Source organism: Stegodyphus dumicola, chromosome 8, assembly GCF_044657685.1.
Source record: "Stegodyphus dumicola isolate Sdum_Otavi_A_Nest chromosome 8, ASM4465768v1".
Taxonomy (NCBI): Eukaryota; Metazoa; Arthropoda; class Arachnida; order Araneae; family Eresidae; genus Stegodyphus; species Stegodyphus dumicola.
In genome coordinates this window covers 147,844,377-147,866,882 of record NC_140775.1, presented here as the reverse complement: position 1 = coordinate 147,866,882, position 22,506 = coordinate 147,844,377, and the positions used below count along the sequence as shown (strand labels likewise).

Below are 22,506 nucleotides of genomic sequence, written 5' to 3'. Positions count from 1 at the left end.
ATGAAGGTATGACGCATTGGTAGTTAAATTGTCATAAAGATATTATAAACTTGAAAATCAAGTTACAAGAAAGCATACCCATGTTGATTCGGTGTGATCAAAAACAGATAGGATTCAGTGACATACAAAAGGAAGAGACGAAAAACTTTTGAAATAAAACGTACTCTTCTGGAAGACATTAGCACAATAAGGAATATAATATGAGGAATACAATAGAAACTTTGAAATTGAGAAACTCATGAAAGAACTGCATAATGAAAGGAATTTTGCAAGAGGACTTAGACAACATTCTAGTTGAAATGGTACAAATAACAAAAGAGAAACTTCACGATAATGAAATAATATAGACTGTTTAAAATAAAGAGAAATTACAAAAGAAAGAAATTCATTAGAGAAAATTCTCCAATCAAAATTTATGTAATAAGTTATGTTAATAATGTGAATACAATTATTGCATAAACTTTATTTGTAAATCAGCCACAATATATGGCAATGTAAAAATTTTAGAATTATTAATAAATACTAGACAAAGACGAAAGTAGGCAGAACCGATTAATCGTAACGGTAAAGGGAACGATGCCCACATCCCCCGTTACTAGTAGTACTATCTGAAATGAGAGAAAAATTAGTCTTGGCGATTACAGACCTGTATTGACGCTAATGGCATGCAAGTTGATTACACAATGGTAAACCGTTATTAATGATTATTTGTGTTACAAAATGAGTCATACGTTTTTTTCTCTCTAATTTATTATATTTCAGAGCACACTTATTCTAGTCCTTTCCAAATTATAAAATTGCATATTGTATATATTTACCTAAAAGTAAGTGGTCTGATTTGTTTCTTATTTCTAAATTATTTTTAAACATTTTTCGTAAAGATTGTAGGGTTTTTCTTAATTTGCATAACAAATTTATTTTAAGTTTTCCTGTTCTCAACTTCTCAAACTTCCCCTCCTCTTCTCTCGCCAGGATGTAAATTTTAAAGTTAAGTGAAGTGCTATTTAAACGTGTGATTATATCAGTTTATTCAGAGCGTGTTTCGCTAGCCTAGCGCACGTTTCATTGTTATTTCGCGGTCACTCGAGTAAGCCTTTTTGGCCTTATCAGTTTAGTATCACGCCGGTTAGATTTCTGTGAGTCCATCTCTTAGGAGTAATTTCGAAGTGCGTTCTTGCACTCGTTTTATTTTTCAGATTTTGATTTGCATTCGAGTCTACGTTTAGTTATCGCCGCAAGTGAACGGTGTTTTTGTAACGCACGAAGTCCGTGCGGTCTGTTCTTTTAGTTTGAGTTAATAAAGGGTTATTTTGCACCATTCTTCTGTGCTGGTATTGATTTCACGCCTGTGCGAGAATTCGCCAGGTTCATTGTAGAATCTAAATTAGTGGATGTGGAAAAGTAAAGACAGATCTTACAAGATGTCTTGTATTGTCACAATTTTTTATATAAGATCATATAATATTTCCTTTTTTTCTTTTATTTTTCCATCTTTTTTTCGTAGATGTACCGAATTGCTGTCACAAAACTGTTGGCAATCTGATGCATTTATATGTCTTCAGTTTTGTTAGGGGTCCTTAGAACATCTGCAAGTATTTTGCACTTGTTCACCAGATTTTCTTTAGTTTTGGCAGAATTAAATCACATATCTGGGTACATACTGAGTACATCATATACTGTGTACATAGGAGCAATAACTTAATTGTTCAAATTTTGCTCTGAAGAGTATAAGAGCTGTTTCTCTTTAACTTTAAAAAGGTTTTACGTTTCTGAGTTTCTTCCTCTAAAATGTGCTCATCCCTTTCTTTCAAAAGGAATCTAATTTTTAAATTTCTGCGTCCCGTATCACTCAGTTGAACAATAGCCAAAGAAAATTTACTTGCCTCTTCTTTGGCTTTTTTAAATCTAGCAACCAGAAATTCTTTTATCAACACATAGCGTTGCATTTATAAGTTTCACTTGTAGTCTCAAACTACGTGCCTTCTTTTTAATTATTTTAATAACATTTCTGACATTAATAATAACGTTATACCAGAACAACGAGGCACAAACAAAATATAAATGCTTTGAATTCAATTCTCGCTTGCCATCTGTTTCCACATAGTGGCTTCATCATCAAGTGCATATATTTAGTCAGAATTTCACCTCGCTTCATAGATGCAGGAAATGGGATGTATAATCTTTATCTTACACCAAAAGAATAAAAAATTAGTGCTATTTTTGAAAATGGCTGCATCACTGACAACTAAATCATAACTACAAGTAGAACAAGTTATTGTTACTAAATGTAGAGGCGCGGTAAGATGGCTTCCCCGCAAAGCAGGTTTAGGGTTGCCATAAAATAGCAAGGAAGGTATTGTTGCCACATTTGGCGAAAATCGCCCATTTCGCGACAAAATTGGCGATATGCCATGAACGAATGGAGAACCTTCTGGAACGAATTCTTACCTGTTTAGCCCAGAATGTTCTCGAACTCAGAAGCCCTGGTTCGCAGTGTGTGCCTTGTTTAGAGTGCGAGAGAGTTAGTGTCTCGAGCTAGTCAGTCCGTGCGGAGTCGATCGAGTTGACAGCCGATCAGCGAGTGCCGAGTGTCTCGTCGAGTGCGTCGAAGAGTCTCTTAGTATATTGGCGGTTAGTGCATCGTCGAGAGAGTGTGTTAAGCTCCGGGAATAACTGAAAGAAGAGTCGGGAGCTGTGTGCCGTCGAGTGCATTGCGAGTTGCAGCGTGGGGAGTCTCGAGAGTACGTGGAGTTCCGAGAACGACCAAGCAGAGTCGGGAGCTGTACTCTAGTGCTTTGCCGTGAAGCTGTCTCCACCGTGATAATCTGATAACCTGGAGGCTGTGTCGCTGATCGTGTCAGCGTGTTTATAGTAGTTTATCGACGACTGTAAAAACGTGTTTTTGAGCTGTCCTGACAATACTGGCCAATAAAGTGTGTTTCGATACTTCATCATCAAGTGTCGTGATTATTCACTCCAAATTCCCACGAACCCCGTACGAACTGGTGTCAAAAGAAAATAACGTAACAACTGGTGTCAGAAGAATAAAACGCAACAGTATGTAACGAGCTTCTGGATTGTTTTGAAAAATATGTACTTTTATCTCACCTATTTGATGTTTCACATAGTTTCTATTACTGTGTGACTATCCACCGCAATTTGCTTTAAAGCTCAGCATCTGATCAGTTTTTAGCTGAAAGCGGCTGTAAAATATTTGAAGCTTCTCGTAAAGAAGCAGTCAAATGCAGTTTTTGAGACGGTGTACCATTGATTTGCCTCAGAAATCCTTTCGTGTTGTGTTTTGTATAGATTTCTTGATGATTTTTGCGTTTTATGGCGAAAGCTCGATTGCTGGACGTGATTGATTCCTCCAGAACGTTGCTCATAGCGAGATGACCTAGATCAGAACATGGCCAAACTGCGGCTCTCTGGCACCTTAACTGCAGCTCGCGAGCTACTTGCCATCCTTTGCCATCTGATATGCGACTTGTTTTGAATAAATATAGTTTAATCTCATAATACGAATGGAATCTGAAATAGAAATCATGTAGTGCCACGTTTCCTTATTAATCGCTACTTTAATTTCTGATATTATGTATGTAAAAATTTGATAGATTTCAAATTGTCCACTGCTGGTTTATCGTCAGAGCAACAAATACGTAAAATTACAAATAATTCCATTTCTGATAATTACTATTTCCCGGTATGTTACTTTTTGAACAGACAATGATCATCGGAATACACTAATAGGAAGTTAATTTAAAACGCAATGCTAATATTTTTATTTAATTTTTCTCCCTAATATTTTTCGCTCAAGTTAATTTTACTTCAGGCAGTAATCTGCTTACATTCTTGTGTGATCTCGTTGTTCCCAACAGTTGTAATCCACCTAGAAGATTTACTATTCGTTGTAGGGCATTACTTTTATTCAGTCCTAGTATCGTTAGTAACTGCTAAAGAAACCTGTAAGGATCTTAAGTTTTACTAACGTTTATTTTATTTTAAATCTTTACTATCCCTTCTTACTTTCTACTTCCGGCCAGAATTAAAAGCGTTAACTTATTTATGCAAAATTTGTCTGGCGAACGCCAAGTACTTACGTTGTGGCTTTTTGCCAAGCGAGAGAGAGGAAGGAGTTAGTCGAAGCAGGCCGCTTGCCTTAGAAGTTTTACTCGGTTGCTGTTTGCCTTCCAGGCCAGAGGTTTAATCCTCGTGATAATTTTAAACGTATTGTAGTGTTAACAGTTCTCTGTACTACGTACGGCTTCCTGTTAATATCCGGCCAATCTTACACGTAGGCCCTTGTTGATTATTCCAAATTTAAGTTAGAGTTTAGTTATATTTTTATATTCTTACGTTCAGACCACAAGTAGTTGGTCTCTGTATTCCGAAGTACGGAAATTATAGTAAAGAGTGAAAAATAAAGGGTTTTGTATACCCTTCCTGTGTATCTTGTCTACTTCCCACAGTTATTGAACATAGCTTTAGTAAGCTCCCTGTTCCGAGTCAGGTCCTTGCATGTTCCCAAAGAAAGTAAGGCGGAACATTGAACCTGATAGTGGCGCCCAACGAAGAAGAATAACCATGGCCGAGTTTCAAGAAGAACCTGTGCTGCCTGCAGAAACGGCTCAGAATCCAGAAATGCCAGCTGCTGCCCTGGAAGGATTTGGTTACATCGTCCAGACCATGCGCGCTTCGATGAAACCAGAAGCAACATTTAATGGAAACTCACCGGTAACCAGTTTTTTGTAAAAATTGGATGACCACTTCATGCTCTACCCCGTGCACAAGTTTCAAAAAGTTACCTTAGCTACCAGCGCTTTGAGGGGCCAAGCGCTTAACTGGTTCAAATGTATAGGCAGAAGTCTCTTGGGTTAAGCAGGAAGTCCCACCTATACCTACGAGAATTTCAAGACTGCCCTAGTAAAAGCCTTCCCTGTCGTAAGGGATCGTGTGAAATTAGAAACGGAACTTTTCAGCATATATCAGCAAAGAATCGAAAATCTCTCAAGCTTTATTTTAAGAAAAATTCAAGTCTTCAAACTCTTGTATGGAAACCGTCCGGATCCTGAGATAATTCAAGTGATTTTGACGAGGTTACTTCCCCAAGTGAAAGACTTTATTGAATTAAGGAATCCGACTACACTGGAAAAGTTATTTGAGCTAGCAATCCAGTCTGAAAGTAGAAGAACGGCGGACATTGAAAGAAGACGCTAACATCAACAACGAAACCAATTTGGTGCGGCAAGACCACAGCAAAGTCAAGCACACGGCTACGGAAGCAAAGCGAATCAGTGGGCAAGGAAACGCGAGCATTCAAAAACAGCCGGCGAACGTCGACAGTTCAATAGCAATCCAGGAAAAAAGTCTCAAAGCCAGTGGAAAAAGAAGGAAAGCATGGAAATGAAAAATGATTTAAACTAAAACGGATTTCTGCTGATGGGAGGGTGCGGAAATCCGACGGCCAAGAAAACCCCTCTTCCTTCAAGTTAAATACAGTAATGGTGAAAAATTTGACTCTTCCGAAGATTGAAGTGTTGGTGAATAATATCCCAGCCACCGCACTCCTGGATACAGGCGCGCAGTGTTCCTGTGTGGCAGAAGATTTTTTTAGGAAGTATTTTCGGAAATACCGCATATATAATTCGGATAATACGATAGTGTTAGCGGCGCAAGGAGAAAGATGTAAGTGCATAGGTAAATTACCGCTATACATCCGTATCAAGGACGAACAATAAAGGTTATGTTTTTCATAGTAAAGAATCTGAAAGCACATATTATCTTAGGAATAGATTTTCTTTCAGAGGCACAAGCAACGCTGGATTTTAATGAAGCGTCCCTTAAGCTGACGATGAAACCAGTTCGAGAAGAAAAGGCTGAACCGCCGATGTTAAACCTTGACCACCTGCCTAATGAAGAGCAACGAAGAATCCGACAAGTGGTAAGTGAATTTGCTTCGTTATTTAGTGATATTCCAGGATTTACTCAGGTTACTAACCATAGTATTGACACCGGAGATTCAATGCCAGTTCGCCACAAAGCATACCGGTATGATATGAATAAGGAAAAAATTATAGAATGGCATATCACCGATATGCTACGTAAAAAGATCATAACGCCCATCTCAAGTAGTTATGCTAGCCCGGTGGTTTTATGTAAGAAAAATAATGACTATCCATTGACACATCCAAAAAGGTGGCGATTCGCGATTGACTACCGTAAATAATAACTAAATATCCGGTATATCCGTTACCTATTATTGAAGAAATTCTAAGGAACATAACATCGACCAAATATATGACCACTTTTGACTTAACGACTGGTTATTTTCAAATAGGGGTTAGGCCTGAGGACGTGCCTAGACTGCTTTTATAACCAAGTCTGGCACTTAAGCATATCTGCGTATGCCGTTTTGCCTTTCAGGGGCACCGGCAACATTTCAGCGATGTATGGACATTGTGTTAAGGCCTATTCTTGGAAAGTCCACATTTATCTATTTAGACGATATCATTATTACTAGTGATAATCTCGACCAACATGTAAAGGATTTAAGACAGGTGTTTTCTTTATTAAATGAGGCCGGTCTAAAAGTTAATGTCGAAAAGTGCAAATTTGCAGCCCCTGAATTAAAATATTTAGGTTACAAAATATCTGAGAAAGGAATCGAGACAGACGAATCAAAAATAATTGCTGTACAAAAGTATCCGACTCCAAACACGGCGAAGAAGCTCTCTTCTTTTCTAGGACTTTGTTCATATAATATGTCCTTTATAAAAGATTTTGCAGCTATTGCTGAACCATTGTTAAAATTAAAAAGGATAAAGGCAAGATTCTCGTGAACGGCCGAAGCCAATAGTGCGTTCGAAAAATTAAAGTAAACATTAACGCAAGCCCCTGTGTTGAAATTTCCTGAAAAGGATGAGAATTTAGAAATTTCAGCGGATGCTTCGGATTATGCGGTAGAAGCGGTACTTTCGCAAAATCAGCAGCCCGTGGCATTTTTTAGCCGAACTTTAAATCAAACACAAAGAAACTATTCCGCGACCGAGAGAGAGGCATTTGCAGTTCTGTTAGCAGTGCAAAAGTTCCGAGTCTATTTTGGAAAGGCGCCAATAACAGTGTACTCTGATCATGCGGCGGTAACTAGATTGTACTCAGGGAAAAACTTATCCCCACGGTTAATAAGATGGGCACTCAAGCTACAAGAATATAATCTGGTAATCAAGCATACCCCCGGAAAGGAAAATATCGTAGCAGATGCCCTATCCAGAATTAAAATAGATGAAGAAGGTAATACTGTAAAGGTGGCAATGCTCCCAGCATGTACAATAAATTCCCGAGAAACTGTAATAACCGAACTGGGTAAGGATCCTGATTTTAAAAATATTTATGATTATTTAAAGGATCCTGAAAATTTTAGCCACCAAGCTATTGTGGCGATAAGAAATAGGGCGGCCCATTACGAACTAATAGATGGTCTATTATTTTATATAAAAACTATGAATTCAAACAACTAAGTTCGACCTGTTATCCCAGCTAGTCTTAGATTAAATATACTGCAGGAGTTACACGACTCCCCTTTAGCTTCTCATGCTGGTATTCGAAAAACCATCCAACGCGTACGCGAAGCAGTTTATTTTCCTGAGCTGCAAAAGTTAACAAGGGTGTATGTCCAGTCCTGCCCAACATGTCAAGCAGTTAATTATATTAATTTCCGATCGGCCAGGTTTCTAAATAGCATTAAATCCGAATTTCCAAATGAAATAATTGGCATCGATTTATTGGGCCCTTTCCCAAAAAGTCAGTTAAATAATAGTCGCTATCTCCTTGTTATGGTTGATCATTTTAGTAAGTGGACCGAAATTGTTCCCTTAAAACGAGCCTCCGCGAAATTGGTTACTGATTCTATTTTAGATAAATATATTTTAAAATACAGGGCGCCCCTAAAAGTTATATCGGATAATGGTCCTCAATTTGTAAGTAATGTATTTGAAGACATGTGCCAAAAAACTGGGCATACGTCATTTAAAAATGGTCCCGTATCGGCCGCAATCAAATATAGCGGAACGGGTCAATAGAAATATAGTGAAAATTATCCGTAGTTATGTTAAAAATTTTCATAAAAGCTGGGATAACTATGTCAATGAATTTGCTTTCGACCTTAGGACCGCAAAACATGATACAACGGGCAAAACTCCTGCTGAGTTATTTTTAGGCAGAAAGATTATAACGCCGTTAGATAAATTATTTTATGTGCAACGAAGAGCCCCAGAATTTAAAATGGGTGATATAGAAAAATTAATTAAAGAAGCAAAAAAGAATACTGAAGTAGCACAGAGAAAACAGAAGCTTTATTATGATATGAAACGACGGGGAGTAACTTATAAAGTAGGGGATGAAGTGTTAAAAATTAAGCATTCACTTTCTTCAGCACCAGAAGATAAAACTGCCAAATTTTTTCCACGATTTGAAGGACCATATGTCATAGAAAAAATAACTCACACTGTAGTGGTGTTAAAAGCCAGAAATGGTGAAACATGCTAGGCAAACATTGATCAAATAAAACCCTACTATGATCGTAATAAAATGCAAATTTTCAAAGATCTTTTGGAGGATCCGGCACGGCGGACACGGCAGGCACAAGCTCCAGAGGTGGAACAACGTCAAGCACAAGGACAAGCCATTAGGAGGCAGGAGCAATTGAAAAGAAAGTTTCCCCGTTGGAAAATTGAAGGTAACAAGAAAAAGAAGCCGTTCCATCGTCCAGAAAAGAGAGCTCACGAACACCCCCAGAATGAAGAAGGGAGAAGTACGACGAATGCAAAGAAAGCCAGGAGAAATAACGGCAACTGTAACCCGGCTTCCAAACGGAAGATCTACTCATCGGACAGGACTCCCGCAGCAAATGTCGCCGAACTGCGGAAGGGCCACTAGCGGCGGAGGAAAAGATACAAGGAAAATTTGAACGGACAGCAACGAGGTCCAAGCAGGAACGAGAAAGAAGTGTCCCGGTTCCGCCAAGACCAGCTGCCATCAAACGGCCAAGATTACAGGCAGAGGCGAAAAAGAAGGTATTCAAGGGTGACCGAACTGGAGGAAAAAGAAAGCTTCTAGAGGAAGAAACTGAGGGGCGAGCCCGCACAAGAAGGAGGATAAATCAAACGAGAATCTTCGCTACCTTCCAGGACTGGGCTCAGAAAAGAATGTCCGAATATCACAAAGATAAGTAAAATTTTATGTTACTTTGCAAACTTAAGTTAATCTTTCATGCTTACTGCAAGTGGCAGATTTCAAGAAGTTTTACCTCATGTGAGGTCTATCTTTATCGCCAAAAAGGCGAGAAATGAGTTGTTACCGATTTTGGTATTATGTTTTTCAATTACTCGCGCGTAAAACTAAAGCTGATGTATAATAGGAATGTGTAAATACTTAAATATTGTAAAAGTTATTGTATAAATTTTATTTAAAACATTCTCGCAAGAAAGAATTTTAGTCTGAAAGACTTTTTAAAATGTAGTATTTCAATGTAGAAGAATTGGCATTTGCTTGGAAAAGAATAGAAGTTAACAATGTACTACTAATGTATGTTTTAAAATGCGTAAAATTAACGGCATGTTAATATGTTCTTATATACAATGTGAACTGTTATTTTAAATGTTAAGAAATACTGTGATATGGTAAAAGTGAAAGTAATGCTAAAAAATTTTTTTTATTCGTGTGACTGTAAAAAGACCAAATTATGGTGAATATGTGTTAAAGGTTGAATGAAAGTAGTTAGGCTCTCTGACGCTACACTTCAGAGTTAGCCACTTTCAGAATAGTACCTCAGGGTTTAGAGTTGAAGATAGGGTGTGTTACGAGGTCTTGTCATGTTGAATTTTTAACACGTTAGTGTTTTGATTGTAGGAGGCAGTGTTGAACATGTATACATAAACACATTCGTGTTTGGTGTTCTTTTACAACACATGTCAGAGAGCACGGGGAGAGATAATTAAAATAGTCATGAATGAAATAAGAATGTTAAGAGAACTAGAATTATATATGTTACTTGCCATTTCATTGTGTAACATTTCATTAAACTAGTTTTCCTTCCAGATCTCTGGAAGGAACCAGAATTGAATAAAAGCTCCTGTTTAGATGCAGTACAGATGAAAAAAAGTTGTTGTATATCCTGGGAGCTGCTATTGTAAAAAAAAAAAAAAAAAAAAAAAAAAAAAAATTTTCTTTCTTTTAAATTTCTAGTTTCTAGCGAAGTATGTTTGTAAAAGATTGGCCTCGCGTTAGATTCTAGAGCTAAAAGTTTTCAACAAGGTCGTTTTAGACCTCAGTTTCAAACTAATTAAGTCTGGCGGGAAGTATGTAAGGATCTTAAGTTTTACTAACGTTTATTTTATTTTAAATCTTTACTATCACTTCTTATTCTCTACTTCCGGCCAGAATTAAAAGCGTTAACTTATTTATGCAAAATTTGTATGGCGAACGCCAAGTACTTAAGTTGTGGCTTTTTGCCAAGCGAGAGAGAGGAAGGAGTTAGTCGAAGCAGGCCGCTTGCCTTAGAAGTTTTACTCGGTTGCTGTTTGCCTTCCAGGCCAGAGGTTTAATCCTCGTGATAATTTTAAACGTATTGTAGTGTTAACAGTTCTCTGTACTACATACGGCTTCCTGTTAATATCCGGCCAATCTTACACGTAGGCCCTTGTTGATTATTCCAAATTTAAGTTAGAGTTTAGTTATATTTTTATATTCTTACGTTCAGACCACAAGATTGAACATAGCTATAGTAAGCTCCCTGTTCCGAGTCAGGTCCTTGCATGTTCCCAAAGAAAGTAAGGCGGAACATTGAACCTGATAAACCTACTTCGTCTTGCAATCCATATAGAGCTATCTTTTAATCTGTCGAAGAATTTTACGAGGATTTTATTTTTGGTGAAAAGAACCATCGGCCTCTTATTTGGTTAAGAGACTTATCTATTAAATTTCTGCGGAACTCCTTCACAGTTAATTTCCTATCCCTAAGCAAATCAGGCATTTTTATGCATTTGATTCATGTATTTCGCAACCATTCGCAATAATATGCTTTTAACTCTCCTTCGCAATAATTCCTTAGTAATCCAAGGTAGAGATTGGTTGTGTATGCTGAAATATTTACAGACGTGGGAAGAATCACTGGTTTGGCAACGATTTAAATTTTAGTCAAAATGTTTAATTTCCATTTTATCAAATATATTGTTATTCCAGCTAGAGATCTTTCACCTTAATCATCAAATCTTCATGTCAATAACGTTACATCAAGCAATGAGGAATCAAAAAAACGCAAACCTCTCTCTTCTCTGTTTCTGTCAAAATCGGCATAATGATATCGGTCAAATTCCTTTAGCTTGTGATATTTTGTCGTATTTTTCGATTTCTTATTTGATGGCCTTCTTTCTTTCTACCTTGCACTAAATTAGAGGCATCTTTCTGCACTAGGTTAGAATCGCTGGTAAATATCGCACTAGGTTAGAGGCATTTTGCTGCCCGGCATATCTAAAATTTTTCATCCCTTAGTACTACCGCTCTGAAGCTGCACCAGTTGCTTCGGCTCTGATTACTCTTCTTTTAAATTGTTGATATTTGTCTTCCTAATTTCGATCATCATGTACGTCTGACTAGTCCATCATGAAAGCTTAGTAGCCAAACGAAAATTTGTACAATGATCCACTGCTTGAACATTACATATTTCAGGCAATAATGTGACATTTTGCTACCGTAAACGCTTATTTTTAAAAGGTCTGATGTTTTATTTTCTAAAGTAACCTCTCCCTGCAGACTCCATTTGAAACTCCATTTGAGATTTTTTAACCTGAGTATACAGGTTAGGTAACCCAATGTATAAAATTGTACTATGTAACCGTTAGACTGATAATAATTTATTTTAAACTTTCTTCTGAGTTATTTTACTTAGAAATTCAAGACGAGATGATAAGTCATTTGACCACCTTTATGGGTCCAAGTGGATCCGTTCACCTGTTTGGCAAAAGTTTAGGAACTAAACTATTGTGTAGACATCTGCCGTATTACAAAAAGCCTCCACACCGAACATCTGTGCATTTTTATATAAATATGAAGAGTTACATGATCGTGTGTTATATCTGCATTTGTTTAATATTTTTGTATTTGTTCTGCGACGCTAACACATCGTCTGTGAAAATCCTATGCGAGACTATCTGCGCAGTCGCAAAGTTTTACCATGATTACCAGTTTTTTCTTTACAGTTGTTATTGTTAAAAATAAATAGAAAAATAGTTGTTCTAAAGATTTGAAGTTGTGTTTAATTGTTTGTTCGGACCAGATTTTTTTATATATTGGTGCATAGTTTTCGGAAATTGTATGAACCACCTGGTGTAAAATTGATATATCGTTTCGTAAATCGTTGGAACACTTCAACGGTTGGGTAAGTAATAGTATTTAGTTAGAGAATTTGTTGATAATAGTTTGTTTGAGTTTCGAAGAATTTAAGTGAAACTGCATTGTGTAGTAGTAGTTTGTTTACGGTTTCGTTCGACAGTATACAATTGTTTTGTTGTAGTATTGTTATTATAATGGCTAAAGAGTTAGATAGACTTAAAAAGCAACATACCTACCATAGAAGACAGGTAACTAAATTAATATCAAAAATAGAAAATCGTATGTCTGAACCACATATAGAAGTAGATGAATTAGAAAGGCATTTAGTTCAGTTGCAAATCAAAGATGAACAGCGCAAATCTATTGATAATAAAATCGAAGATCTTTTAGATGAAGCAGACATGCAATAGGAAATACAGAGTATTGATAAATGCAATGAAGTAATTATATAATAACTCGATAAAACTAAAAAATAAAATAAAATCGTTGCAATCCTCATCTGTACAAGAACCCGCATGTGTGCAACCCATAACAAACCAAAGTAGACCAAATACAAACGCGAAGTTACCTAAACTAAAAGTTCATACGTATTACGGGGTCCCATCTGAGTATTTAAATTTCTGAAATCAATTCGAAAATTCTATTGAAAAAAATCCTTCCCTTTCCAGATGTAGAAAAATTTTCTTATTTGATTAGTTGCTTTGGAGGCGAAGCTCTTTCTTGTATTAAAGGCTTCGCTATTACCTCAGACAACTATAAGTCGGCTCTTAAATTGATCCTAGATATCTTTGGCAAGAAAAATGTGTTAATCAATGCCCATATGTCTAAGCTGTTGAATATGACACCGTTAAAGAACATTTCTACTTTACAAGAGTTGAGAAACCTGTATTTTAAGTGCCAAACCCACTTAAAATACAGGTTTCTGCCAAACCCAAATTCGTTCTCTTGAGAGATTAGGTATAAAACAGAAAATTATGGCGTAATGCTTTGCGCTGTAATTTTGAAACTTTTTCCCAGCGATCTTGTTTTGAAATTCAGCGAAAATCAAATATCGAGCACTAATCATAATTTAAAGAAGTTGAGGGATTTTTTACATCGTTCCAATTACTGCAAGGGAGAGAACATTTCATATACACTCTCCTTCTTCGCACGAAACACGTAGCCAGTATAAACAATCTAACCATAGAAATTTTGGAGCCCCTAATCGCAATAAATTTCGTTACTCTGCTAATGAATTGCTGACTAATGCTACTTCAGATACTTATATATTTTGCAGTCAGCAGCACATGAGCCATTTGTGTAAAAATTTGAACTGTCAAAAAAAAAAAAAAAAAAAAAAAAAAAAAGGAGAGAGAAGCTTTTACGAGAAAAAATATGTTTATTGTGTTGTAATATAAATTTCTGTTTAAAGGCCTACAAAGCGGCAAACTGCTTTTTTTGAAACGGTAACCACGCCCGCGCTATATGCTTTAAATTAGAAAATTCTAATAAAACAAAGGATTGAACATGGTTCGGAAATAAAATCTAATGAAACAGTTGCTACTTCATCGAATTATACGCTGAATGACAGAAGAGGAATTTTGTTGCAATTGGTAAAGGTAGAAATTGTAAGAAAAAAGTCGTGAGATTTTATTTTTTGTTTATTTGATAATGGATCTGATCGCACATTTGTAAAGAAAGAAGTTTCTGAAAGGTTGGGATTAAAGGTCGTTGGGTCAGAAAAATTAAATATTTATAGCTTTGGCGCAAAGACTGAAAGAAAAGGCAGATTTGCCGAAGGGTAGAATTGAAGTTGAGAAATATTTTGAATGGAAGTGAAGTGCTTATTGAAGCATTAGAAATTGATGAAATATCGAAAGCTGCTATAAATGTTCCAGATTGAGGTACTTGTGCAGAAATGAAATCCAGAGGATTTCCCTTAACATTTGATTTTAAAGAGTTACCTAGCAATTGTGAAATTTCATTGTTGATAGGAGTAGATTATTACTGGAATTTGATAAAGAGATTTGAGCGGTTGAACACATCATTAGTAGCTATAAAAACTGCCTTTGGATGGTCACTCCAAGGAAAATATGATGATTTAAGTAATTCCACGTCGATTAATTTCGTTCTCAATGAAAGAGATTTGGTCTCCGCTGAGCAAAGGCGCTTTTAGGAATTGGAGAGTTTTGTCATTAGAAGTGACGAAACAGGTATTTCCCGTGTCGAAGGGGAAATTCTGAAGGAGTTTAACGAATCGATTCAGTTTATAAATGGCAGGTACTGTGTGAAGTTCCCGTGGATAGCAGGTATGCAGGAGAAATTGGGTAATAATAGGGAGGTCGCATTGAAACGTTTTAATAGTTGAGAGGTTCAAGAGAGATCTGTCGTTGTACAAGCAATATCGGAAGGTTTTTGATAGTTATCTTAAAGAAGGAATAGTTGAAATATCTTCTGATTTGTTAGAGGATGAATTATCATTTTACTTACCCCACCACGCTGGTATTCCAGAAGACAAAGTCAGCAGCCGTCAGCGAATTGTATTTGATGGCGCCGCTCATGTAGAAGGAGGACTTTCACTAAATGACTACCTCCACACTGGTGCGAACTTGTATCCTAATTTATTTGAACTGCTATTAAAATTTAGGCAAAATTCTATAACCTATACATCGGACATACGGCAAGCTTTCCTGCAAATTCAAATCGACTCAGAAGATCGTCTGTATACTAAATTTTTCTGGATTAATGATCTAAGTTAAAGCGAATTTATTCTACTGAATTTTACTCGTGTTTGTTTGAACTTACATCAAGTCCTTACCTGCTCGCAGCTACACTGAAATTTCATTTTGAAAATTATCGAAATTTGTATCCAGAAACCTGTGAATTGCTACTAAATTCCTTCTGGGTTGACGATTTTTTGCTGGAGCTGGCGAAGTAGAGACAGCTCTGAAAACCATTCCCGAAAGCACTGAAATTCTTAAGAATGCGGGAATGGTGCTAAGGAAATAGCATATTAATTCTGTCGAACTTCGCAACCTATGGAAGAGAGATGGTATAGAAACTATTGATACCGGAGAAGCCATCACTGGATATAGTACGCCGTCGAAAGTTCTAGGAATGGCCTAGAATATAGACATGGACTCGATGTTTTTCCACATAAAAAATTTGATGAATATTCTTTCCAACAGATCCAGTACAAAGCGCTTCCTCTTGCAAATATTGGATCGTATCTTTAACCCAATTGGATTCACCGGACCTTTCATAGTTCGACTTAAGCTATTACGTCAAGAGCTATGGACAACTGGCGTGGACTGGGATGATGAACTGCCCTCTTCACTGGACTACAAGTGGCAGTTGTGGTGCAGCGAAGGTGAACATTTGTATAACAACGCAGTTCCTAGATATTATCTTTCTGAATTCAATTTAAGTGATTTTGTTTCATTTGATGTTCTTTTTCAAATGCATCTATGGCGGCATACGGGACAGTGCTATATTTGAGAGCACTCACTCAAGACAATAGAGTTATCACTAGTTTCATATGCTCTAAGAATAGGGTCGCCATTTTCAAATTTCAAATTTATCACACTCCCACTTTTGGAATTGCTAGCATGTTTATTACTTTATTACCTTCTGGGCTTGCTAAACAAGTAAGTAAATGTTTGAAATTTGATGTAAATTGCTACTTCTGGACTGATTCCAAAATATGTCTGTTTTGGGAAAAGGGTAAGGCCTGAAAATACAAACCCTTTGTGAAGAACAGAGTATAAGAAATTCAAAATTTGACCGATCCTAACAAATGGTAAAATTGCCCTAGAAAGGAAAATTCCGCGGATATCCTTTCTAAGGGTATTTCAGCCTCGAACTTAGCTGAAGATGCTTTGTCAGATGCAATTCAATAGCTTATATTTAAATAAACAGTCTTTCTCGAATAACTGTTTTTCTGTAGTGTGCGTTGACGTGTATAATTTAATTTATCCTTTCTAAAAGACTACTCATGAATTCACACACACACACACACACACATACACACACAACAAAAAAAAAAAAAAAAAACTAAATTTTCTTTTTGGTAATAATTTGTAATTTACTCAAATAAAATTTTTCATTTAACTGTAGACCAATAAATATGATTCCGATTCATTTTACTTCTACTAAAATAAAATAACAATAATTATAAACAGAAAGGTATGAAGGAAATCAGAAGAAAATATTTAGTTTCTCTACCTGAAGAAAAAACGCTCAGTTGCCCAGTACAAGAATTACAAATTTTTATTTTCTTGGGACTTAACTTTTCTGAACAAAAACAGTGGATATATGATGTATTTATTCATATTTTTGTGTAATCATGTTAATCACATATTCATTAATTTACGTCAAAAGTTTCTTTATATTCAAAACATGTCCCATTATTTTTTGGATTTCATTCTCGAGTTTCTCGTTAAAGCCAGAAATTTCTTGATTAATATTCTCTAAAAATCTTATTTTATATTTTCTAAATCTTTTACTAATTTTTCTTATATAGCGGATGCTTTCTTTATCGAGTTTCTCGTTACAGTCAAAAATATCTTGATTAATACTCTTTAACATGCATATTATATTTATTTTCTAAATATTTTTCTAGTTTTGTTTATATAAGCAGATGCTTTCTCATTCATAGCATTGACAGTTTTCCATTAAAACCGCAATGCGTTCTTTCATGCCTGAGCTAGCTTTATAGATCATTTCAGCATTCACTTGGTGAAACTTTTCATCTTAGAAGCTTTTGTTCCGTTGTGTATATCCATCTGGATATTAACGAGTGGCCTCTTCCCGAATGGCAGCAATCATTTCCATAATAGCTTTCAACTACATTTCCATCCTCCTAGATATAGACATTCAAATTCCACAAGTCTGACCCTGATGTGAGCTACGGGTTCATGGAAAATCTCTTCAGCTAATTACCCTAGAATAAATTGGCAATTTATAATAATTAAAAAAAATACACGTAAATATATGTAATTAATTAATTAAAGGGGAATGTAGAAAGTCCTCCTTAACGTTTGAAAATAGAGTATATTACCGACAGCGCTCGTAGAGTAAACACTAAAATGCAATCTAGTTATCACTCAGAATTGAAATTGATTTTGGCCGTTGGAGCCTACGTTTGTGTATGGTTTGCACTGTCCTCTGGAAGCTTCAAGGAGAAACCGTTCCTAAACGTTCAAAAATGCATTTCCTAAAATTTCCACAAAGTTGTCAAGTTGGTGAAGAATCGCTAAATGAGGCCACTATGTCGATAAGAATTGTCATTAAAGCCCGTCAAGAGAATTTCTACCCTCGGAATCCATTCCCCCGGAGTGCTCTCCATGAAAATTGGGGGAGGAACTTGCTAAACCGCACTATCACCTGAATGCTACTTAAGGCTGTTGCCAACGGCAGGCGCAATCTAGCGCTCCTTGCCACGAGGAATTTCGTGGGCTTGGGCTGACTTCAGACAAGTAAGCATAAGCAACAACAACAAGAGAATTCCTGGCTATGTCTTAGGTTCTACTTCAGCTATCTTCCTAACTTAAATGTTATTGGATTCAGAATCACAAGATATGAAAAGATATGTAAAGAATGAATATGAAAAGTAAGTTCTCATACAAAATACAAAGCCATAAATTCATTTATACAAAAAAAAAAAAAAACTAAAATTAGTATCTAAAATGCCACAGTTACAAAAATATATCAATGCAATCAAATGGACTCGTGTATTAAAAACAGTTTAAGGCATCTAAGATTTTTGTATTTCGAGAAACTTAAATTGTTGTATTACTTTTATAAGACATATAAATTTTCAGTTCTAAAGAACTCCTTTTTTCTGAAGCTTCACTAAAATTGTAAATATCAGAAAATCTCTTAAAGCTACAACACCAGATTAGAAAATGATGATATCAGTTTTTGTAAAGTATATCCCAAATTTTCAATGGATCCGCAATTCCTGGTCAGAATATTATAAGCTCAAAAAATACTGTCAAAAATCTTTATATTTGCTCTTCGTTTATGAGTAACCACATGAAGACAAAATGTTATAATTCCTATTTTAGTTGTTTTAGAAATATTTTAATATGTTTATGTAGATTTTGAGAACTTTTTGATAATGAAACTTTAAAGATGTATCCATAATTGCTTCATAAAATTATATCCGAAATAATTATTTACAGCTTAATGATTTGTTTATGAAAGCTTTTGTAATTAAAATGAATTCATTATAATTTTGACTCCTTTCACTTGCAAATTCTGTCGCTATCAGAATACCGCTTGGCCGGGTGCGAACTCTGCCGGTTCTAAATTTTGGTGACCAGTGGCTCCTTTTAACTCCAAAATTTTGCTGCCCAAAATCCTGTTTCCTAAATTTTAAAAATTTTGCCACCCCTAAATTTTATTGCTTAGTGCTTTTCTATTGTATGAATTTTGTTGCTACTAAATTCAGCCGCACGGTGCAGTGGCATAGGTTGCATCAGCTTTGGTGCTGGCCTTAATTGCAGTACACGAAGGAAAATCAAAACTAAAGTTACACTTGGCGCCAGTTGATAATGGATTTTAAATAAAACGTAAAGCTCGTGGGTTTGCAAAATAGATATAACAGCTTCGGAAGTGAAGGGAGTTAAGCACTTGAATTGCAAAGAACTTCACCGTTAAAGTATCACTGTTTATAACAACGCAATATCGCGGTCTGCAATTTCGGAAGTGGTGAGGGCAATTTGAAAATGGCCGCACCCATAGCAATGACGATTATCGCGTAGGGCGACCTGCAACCTCCAGTGTTGAAACTGTCAAGCACGTTCTTCGAAACAACCGACCCATAAAAATTTAGGAAATTTCGAATATACTGGGCATTTCGTATGGAAGTGGGTATTCCATTATTCATGAAGATATGCAATATTGAAGGTTCTATACGAAACGGGTGCCACGACTTTTGACGGCAGCACACAAAGAAAAACGTTGGTGGTCTTGTTTCAATCATCTTCAGTCATATGATTCAGAAAGAAACAAATTCCTACGTCGCATATCAGAGCGGCACTCCACAATGAAACGTTCCACAACCCATAGAAGACATATACACAAGGCTACACAAGACCTATCTAACAAGGCAAAAAAATCAAATTCCAACAATCAAGTTTTCCGACTATAGTGGTATTATTTACATCATATTCATGACTAAAGAGAAAACAGTAACAGCCGACACGCAATGCAAAACTTGAGGAAAGAAATCAAAGACGAAATTAAGTGTTGGCATCATACTGATGCACCATAACGCCAGACCCCATGCAGCTCAGAAAACACAAATGTTGCTTAAGAAATTCAAATGAGAGGTTTGGCCTCATCCCGTACAGCGCTGACTCGGGGCAGTGAGATTTAATTTATTTGTACAAACAAAGAACGATCTTTCCAGTGAACATTTTCAAACCGATGAAAAACCGTAATGAATTGCCCAGAAAATGCTGGATGAGATCTCTGTTTTACTGCAATGGAAAACCTATTTTGTACGGTGCGATAAATGTTTCATTTCATTTGGAGACTGCATCGAAAAATGACTTATGTTATTCAATAAAGAAACTTTGTTTCCATTTCTCTTTTTATTCTGAGACATTTTTACTCAAGTGTAACTTACTATTGAATTCGTCTACGTATATTTTTGGAGAAAAAATGATTGCATCGCTCATGTACTTATTAAATACCTTGTCAGATCTAGATGCAGTTAGAATTAACAGGTCTCACCCAATGCGTTAGAATTTCCACTTATCTTGCAATAAGATCACTGCAGCATCAAATTTTGATGTATCATTTTATACATCGGCTGAGTAAATGAATTGGGGAGATAAATTTAGCCTAACTGCAAGTTTTGCTTTTGTGGCTCTGGAAGTATGCAATAGGAGAGGTCATATTGCTTTCTTTCTTCTCTATTAATTTTATTAATTATAAGTTTGGTATTAATACAATGATATTATGATTTAGTAGCAAAATAATAAGAGAATGATGAAAAAAATGACTACAATTCTTCTTGTAATACTCAGTTTGCTTAAATAATCACCAAATTCATATACATTATTTTGGTAGCAATGGTTATTGCTAAAGTTAATGAATAAGATGAACACGGCAACCAAAGTAACCGTAGGACTTCTTTTACAGGTAGTACTCACTTTAGAGTGCTTTGGCTCTAATGAAACAACTAGATTTCTTTCTCGGTTCACAAAAAGAAAAAAAAATCCAAAACCAATATTTTCTTTCACGAAACCCTCGGTTTTTAAAACTTCAACGTAGAGCATTACACAATATTGTTTTTCCTTGATTTGAATACTAATTTTTTTTTGACATTTCAAAGAGATGTTGCTGGTTGTTAATAAGCGTATTATGCGTCCTAGCCGCAGTTTGATGTAAATATTTGTTGCTAGCCTAGTGCGCAAGTTATATGGTAAAATAAATGCATAACTATTGTTTTAATAATTAAGTCTCGCAAGTGTAACAAATTTGTCTTGCTATTTGACACTGCGATTTTTACAATATATTAAATACATAAATTTATATTCTATTACAGGGGTGACAAAACTTACTTAAAACTTAAACACCGCATACTGGGATTTAGGAAACTTCGAGAGCCGCAACTAGATTTTCCAAATTCCGGAAGTCCCTATTTACATCATTTTAAAAATAATGAAACAGCTTTCAAATGGAAAAGGAACGTCTCATTCTAAATAATCATTTAGTCAGGGTTTGACTTACTTTCTTTTGACTATTGAGTAGTTTAAGTCTACCATAATTTCATGCATATATTTTATTTGCATAAGAGCCGTACCATTCGCCTGCCATAGCCGCATGCGGCTCGCAAGCAACGCTATGGACACCCCTGCTCTATAATATGAATTCCTGGCGCATTAATTATAAAACTAGTAGTTAAATGGAACTTAAAAATTTTTACGCATGGAACAGGAATCAAATATGAAATTTTGAATGCAACTTTACAAATTATAAAAGTCACAAACTTTTAAAAAATACATCATAATTTCAATTTAAATACTAATTTTTAGCTCAAGTGGAAGTTAGCCCAGAAAGGGTATTAGTCTAAAAACAGCATTTTGAGTCGAATCACTTTTCAAATTGTTGCCACCAAATATTATCGTCCCGTGTTATAATTAAAGAAATTAAACATTGGAGAATCTACATGAATGAACGTATGTTTCTTGGGTACTTACGTACTATCGCAACCAGGCCAAAATTCGCATAAATTGCCAAATTTGGCGATCCTACTTACGGCAACCCTACGTGTTATACGTAGTTTTGTAAAAAAAAACACATGGAGATACATAAAATTTTCCTGCATTTTCGTGCAAATTTTTGTAATTTATGAGAAAATAGCAGTCTACATGGATAAAGTCAAGAGTGTGCGCAATGCCATTTTTGTGCAATTCTGGGATGTTTTTTTAAGTAAAAATAAGTCGACGTGTACATGGTTATGGCGAATAAGGTTTTCAATCAGTGCTAAAAGCAATAGCCAAAAGATTTCCGCCGAAAAAATAATTCTGCAATTTATTCAATTCGAAACCGGAAGGGTTTAATTGCTATTTTATATTTTAAAACAAAATAATATAAAAAACTGTATTAAAAATTATCTGTAATTAATAAATGTACATTTTCTTTCTATTCATACTTTTTTACTGAAACTTACAAATAGCGCCAACCTGGTTGCGATAATACGTAAGTACCGTTTCTTGCACTGTGAAAAAACAACGGCACCTACAGTCATCAAATTTTGAATAACATAGTCCTCCACCCGAACATGGTCATCTGGAAGCCCGAATTTGGAATTTGTTTTATTGACTACTACATATTTTGTAAAACTTTAACGAATTTTTTATTAAAAAGCTCAACAGTTTCAAAGCGAGTAGTGGCAACATTGTAGTAAATAAAACATTTTTTCTCCAGCGCTCGAGACTGTATATCGGAAATTCTAAAGATATGCTATTTTTAAATATTTTTAGCACAATGCGGCATTAGCCCATAAGCTTTCAAAATGTGTATGTGTGTGTAGATGAAAAAAAAAAAAGTAGCCCGTTTGGGCGTAATATAAAATTTGAAAGCTTTTATATTTCATTTTCTAAATTTTTATTTATCATATTT

The 22,506-nt window shown here is 35.7% G+C and overlaps 1 protein-coding gene across 3 annotated transcripts in view; it reads right to left on the bottom strand.

Annotated features, from left to right (window-relative positions):
- The window catches only part of LOC118179753 (uncharacterized), a 48,231-nt gene that overhangs the window by 1,980 nt on the left and 23,745 nt on the right, over positions 1-22,506 (bottom strand). Inside the window, exon 3 of one of the 3 annotated variants that reach the window (XM_035348919.2) lies at positions 16,618-17,308. The exons of the other annotated variants lie outside the window; for them this stretch is intronic. Within the exon in view, the coding sequence (XP_035204810.1) occupies positions 17,296-17,308 (13 nt within the window). The 3' untranslated portion in view covers positions 16,618-17,295. Of the gene's footprint in view, positions 1-16,617; positions 17,309-22,506 lie in introns of those variants that run through there. 3 annotated transcript variants of the gene reach the window in all.